Source organism: Choristoneura fumiferana, chromosome 29 (assembly GCF_025370935.1).
Source record: "Choristoneura fumiferana chromosome 29, NRCan_CFum_1, whole genome shotgun sequence".
NCBI classification, from domain to species: domain Eukaryota; kingdom Metazoa; phylum Arthropoda; class Insecta; order Lepidoptera; family Tortricidae; genus Choristoneura; species Choristoneura fumiferana.
The window spans coordinates 2,664,654-2,668,455 of NC_133500.1; the positions used below are offsets into that span (position 1 = coordinate 2,664,654).

The 3,802-nt window shown below is 41.5% G+C and overlaps 1 protein-coding gene across 2 annotated transcripts in view; it reads left to right on the forward strand.

The window, feature by feature from the left end:
• Nucleotides 1-3,802, forward strand: part of LOC141444290 (homeobox protein SIX6-like) — a 17,975-nt gene that overhangs the window by 6,853 nt on the left and 7,320 nt on the right. Inside the window, exons 1-2 of one of the 2 annotated variants that reach the window (XM_074109787.1) lie at nt 1,216-1,665; nt 2,562-2,719. The exons of the other annotated variant lie outside the window; for it this stretch is intronic. Of the exons in view, the coding sequence (XP_073965888.1) occupies nt 1,223-1,665; nt 2,562-2,719 (601 nt within the window). The 5' untranslated portion in view covers nt 1,216-1,222. Of the gene's footprint in view, nt 1-1,215; nt 1,666-2,561; nt 2,720-3,802 lie in introns of those variants that run through there. 2 annotated transcript variants of the gene reach the window in all.

The following is a 3,802-nucleotide window of genomic DNA, read 5'->3' on the forward strand; positions in this document are numbered from 1 at the left end:
TTAGTGACTATAACCAACAAGCAAAATGAGGGTGCAGATGTATGTACATGGATAGTGAGGTTCACTAATGTTTCGCAACTCATCATCATCATATCAGCCAAAGGACGTCCACGTTGGACATAGTCTCCCCATAGACCTCCAGTTGCCTCGGTTGGAAGCGGCTTGCATCCGTGAACCCGCGACTTTAACCACGTCATCCGCAGGTCTCGCATTAACGTTTGGCAACCTGAATCAGGTTTGAATCAGATCATTTCACAACTGTTTAATATTTCTGAAACTATGAATATTTCAGGATTTTATAAAACTAACCTACCTAACCTAACCTAAAGGGTTCTACACGATGGCCCTGAAATAAATCCAAATATTTACAGATTTAGTGATTGCCCCGTGTGGTGTCGGGTTAGAATTACACTCTCCATTTCTTCCGTGGATGTTGTAAGAGGCGACAAAGGATATAGGTAAGGTATACCGTAGGCAACAGGCTAGCAACCTGTCACTATGTATTGTACCGTTTTTGTCAAACTTTAAACCTAAAGTTGCTAAAAGTCGCTCCGAAGCGGTAACGTTTGTGTGCTCTGCCTACCCATTTGGGAATGGCCAATCAACTATTTTACCGACACTTTGGGCGTCTCCTGCGTTACCAAATTGTATGTACTTCCAACAAGATATTTCACAGTTTAATAAGTTGAACTTACGTAGGATGGCATGTATTCATGTACACATCTATTAAATTACAGAAAAAATGTTTACACAAAAATCTGCAATTGTTAAAAATGCGCGGACAGATTAGTGTGGGTAAAATAGTTGATTGGCCGAATACAGGCGTGATGTTTGTGTGTGTGTGTGTTTAGAGATTGCGAATTGAAATCAGGTTGCCAAACGTTAGTTACGAAATGAAAGGATACCACATAGTACAAACAAAATCAAAATCAAAACGTTTAAGGTCTCTACACATTACACCGTATATCAATGTGTCAGGCAAAAATATATTCGACTATGACTAGCACGTTTCGTAACCAACCGTCGCCGTCGCGTACATGTATGTGTTTGACATTCCGTTTGATACTCCGTCTGACACGTTCCTATTACGGTCATGGTATGATACGGTATAATGTATAGAGACCTTTGTTCAGTAAGTCAGTTTTTTTCTAGTCTTACTGATTGGGTCATTTAACACCATCAGAAGAAGCTAACTCTAACTCCTTTTCTAGAAACCAACAAAATGGCCTTCGACAACTACCTAACACCGCAACGTAAGAAATATCGCGATTGCTACGAACCAAAGCTTCCCTACGTGCGCGAATTTAAAGAACTAGTAGAACGCTTCAAGAACAATCCAGAAGAAGAAACATTCGACGATCGCATGCGTTCCAACTACAACGAGGAGACGAGAAACTTCAACGAAAAATTCGACGAGAATAATTCAAATATGAATATACTGAGGCTAACCGAACAGACATTTGAAAATGGCGTTAACAACGAGAGGGTAGCTCAATCATATTTTGCTGAAAATGAGAATACGCGCAGGTGTTTAAACTTTAATTTTGAGCAAGTTCAGTGTGTCTGTGAGGCGTTACAGCAGAAGGGTGATATAGAGAAATTGTCGGAGTTTCTATGGAGCTTGCCGCCGAGCGAGCTGCTTTGTAAAAGCGAAACTGTACTCAGGTATGTTTTCCACGAAGCGTGTGAATTGGAGGATGCGTTCATGTTACAGAGAATGCCTCAGTTCAGTTGTTGAAGTGGACTGAAAGTGTTATCCTAGCTTAATTATAGCGTACATAAGTACCTACGTAGCAGTGGAGTAGCGTCAGATATTTTCGTGGTAAAGCCGAAGCAAAGATCGCATATATCATTCATAAATCATGATGTCCTAGTTCTATTTTGTAAATATTGGGCAAGCCGATGAGAACAGGGTTCTATGGACGCTTCGTCACTGCGACTTAGTGCAGTATTTGACTATTTTATGTATATTTTTTTAATTAAAGCTTCACAATGCATGGTGTCGAACAGAAAAATTTTTAAGCTACCTTTACACTATCAGTTACATTGAAATTCAAGATGAAACAAAATACATACAAAATTAAGAAACGCTTAATGTATGACTATTGTTTATGCAGCAGGCATGTCGCTACTTCGGCGTTAAAAAAAGTGTACCATTTCTTTCAAAATGAATTTAATTTTTCATACAAATTTTATGAGTCAGTTTGTGACCCATATTGAGTGTATGAAAAAAAGACTCCACAAAACCAACCGTTTTATTTTTGAGCTATTTTTAAGTTGCTCATGTTTCTGAGTAGGAAAAACCATATTTTTTCTTAAATAAAACAAAAATAATAAAAAGGTGCACTTTTTTTGTATTTTTAGTGTCCACACGTCACGTGTGACGTCACATGTTAGTATCTCTTTCTGTCTTATTTCATTCAAATCTTTTTAAATCTTTTAAATCATATGTGAAGGTAGCTTAAAGATTGTTTCCTTTTGACGGATGCGTGCTTTGCTTTCTAAAATAAAAGTAAAGCATTAAAATATTAAGTATATGGATTATTTTTTATTTTTCTCAGGGCACGAGCACTAGTAGCGTACCACACATGCGTGTTTCAAGAGGTGTACGCTATATTGGAAGCCAACAGCTTCTCGCCAAAACACCACAATGCGCTTCAGACTCTGTGGTTCAAGGCACACTATAAGGAGGCCGAGAAGGTGCGGGGACGGGAATTAGGTGAGTCTCGGCTGGACCAGACTGCGGCACCTTAATCATTAATCTAGCGAGCGCGAAATTGGGTGCATTAGATATTTACGAACAGCGGCGGCCTTACCCATCGCGAGGCTCCGGGCGGCAGGTCTTTGCGAGGCCCTTTGTCCTTCGGGAAAAGTATGTGATGCGAAAATATAGATAAAAAAGTCTATTTGGTTTTATTTGCTTGCGTTGTTGCGCGAGGCCTCTGCAAGAGCGAGGCCCTGGGCGATTGCCCTATTCGTCACCCCCTAAGGCCGCCGCTGCTTACGAACAAACTCGTCGATGGTACTGGAATACCACGTAACCAATGCGCCTCGTGCTAAGAAGCCGTGGTAGCCTAGGAAGAAGCCGTGGTAGCCTAGTGGTTTGACCTATCGCCTCTCAAGCAGGTCAGTTCAAGTCAGGTCGTGGGTTCAAACCCCGGCTCGCACCTCTGAGTTTTTCGAAATTCATGTGCGGAGTTACATTTGAAATTTACCACGAGCTTTGCGGTGAAGGAAAACATCGTGAGGAAACATGCACAAACCTGCGAAGCAATTCAATGGTGTGTGAAGTTCCCAATCCGCACTGGGCCCGCGTGGGAACTATGGCCCAAGCCCTCTTGTTCTGAGAGGAGGCCTGTGCCCAGCAGTGGGACGTATATAGGCTCGGATGATGATGAATGCGCCTCGTAACCGATAAAAGTAGCTGAGATTTCGCAGCTGGTATAAACACAAAAAACATTAAAATTTTGCCTCAAATCTGGGGGACTAGGTACTACGAAATTCAAAAATCGAAGTTCGTAACGTGCCGTCTTTCTCACTCTCGTATTAAATAATGTAAGAGTCAGCGAAGATACGAATTTCGAATTTTGCACTTCGTAGTTGTAGGTTGGCCAGTGGGGCTACTACGAAATTCTAAGATCGAAGTTCATGCCGTTCCGTCCTCTGACACTAATACTATTTAATACGAGAGTGAGAGGGACGGTACGATACGAACTTCGAATTTCGGAGTAGGCCCTCTGGTACGCGGCATTACCCATTGTTGTTAACGCGTGCGGCATTGCAATGCTTCTCACAAATTTAA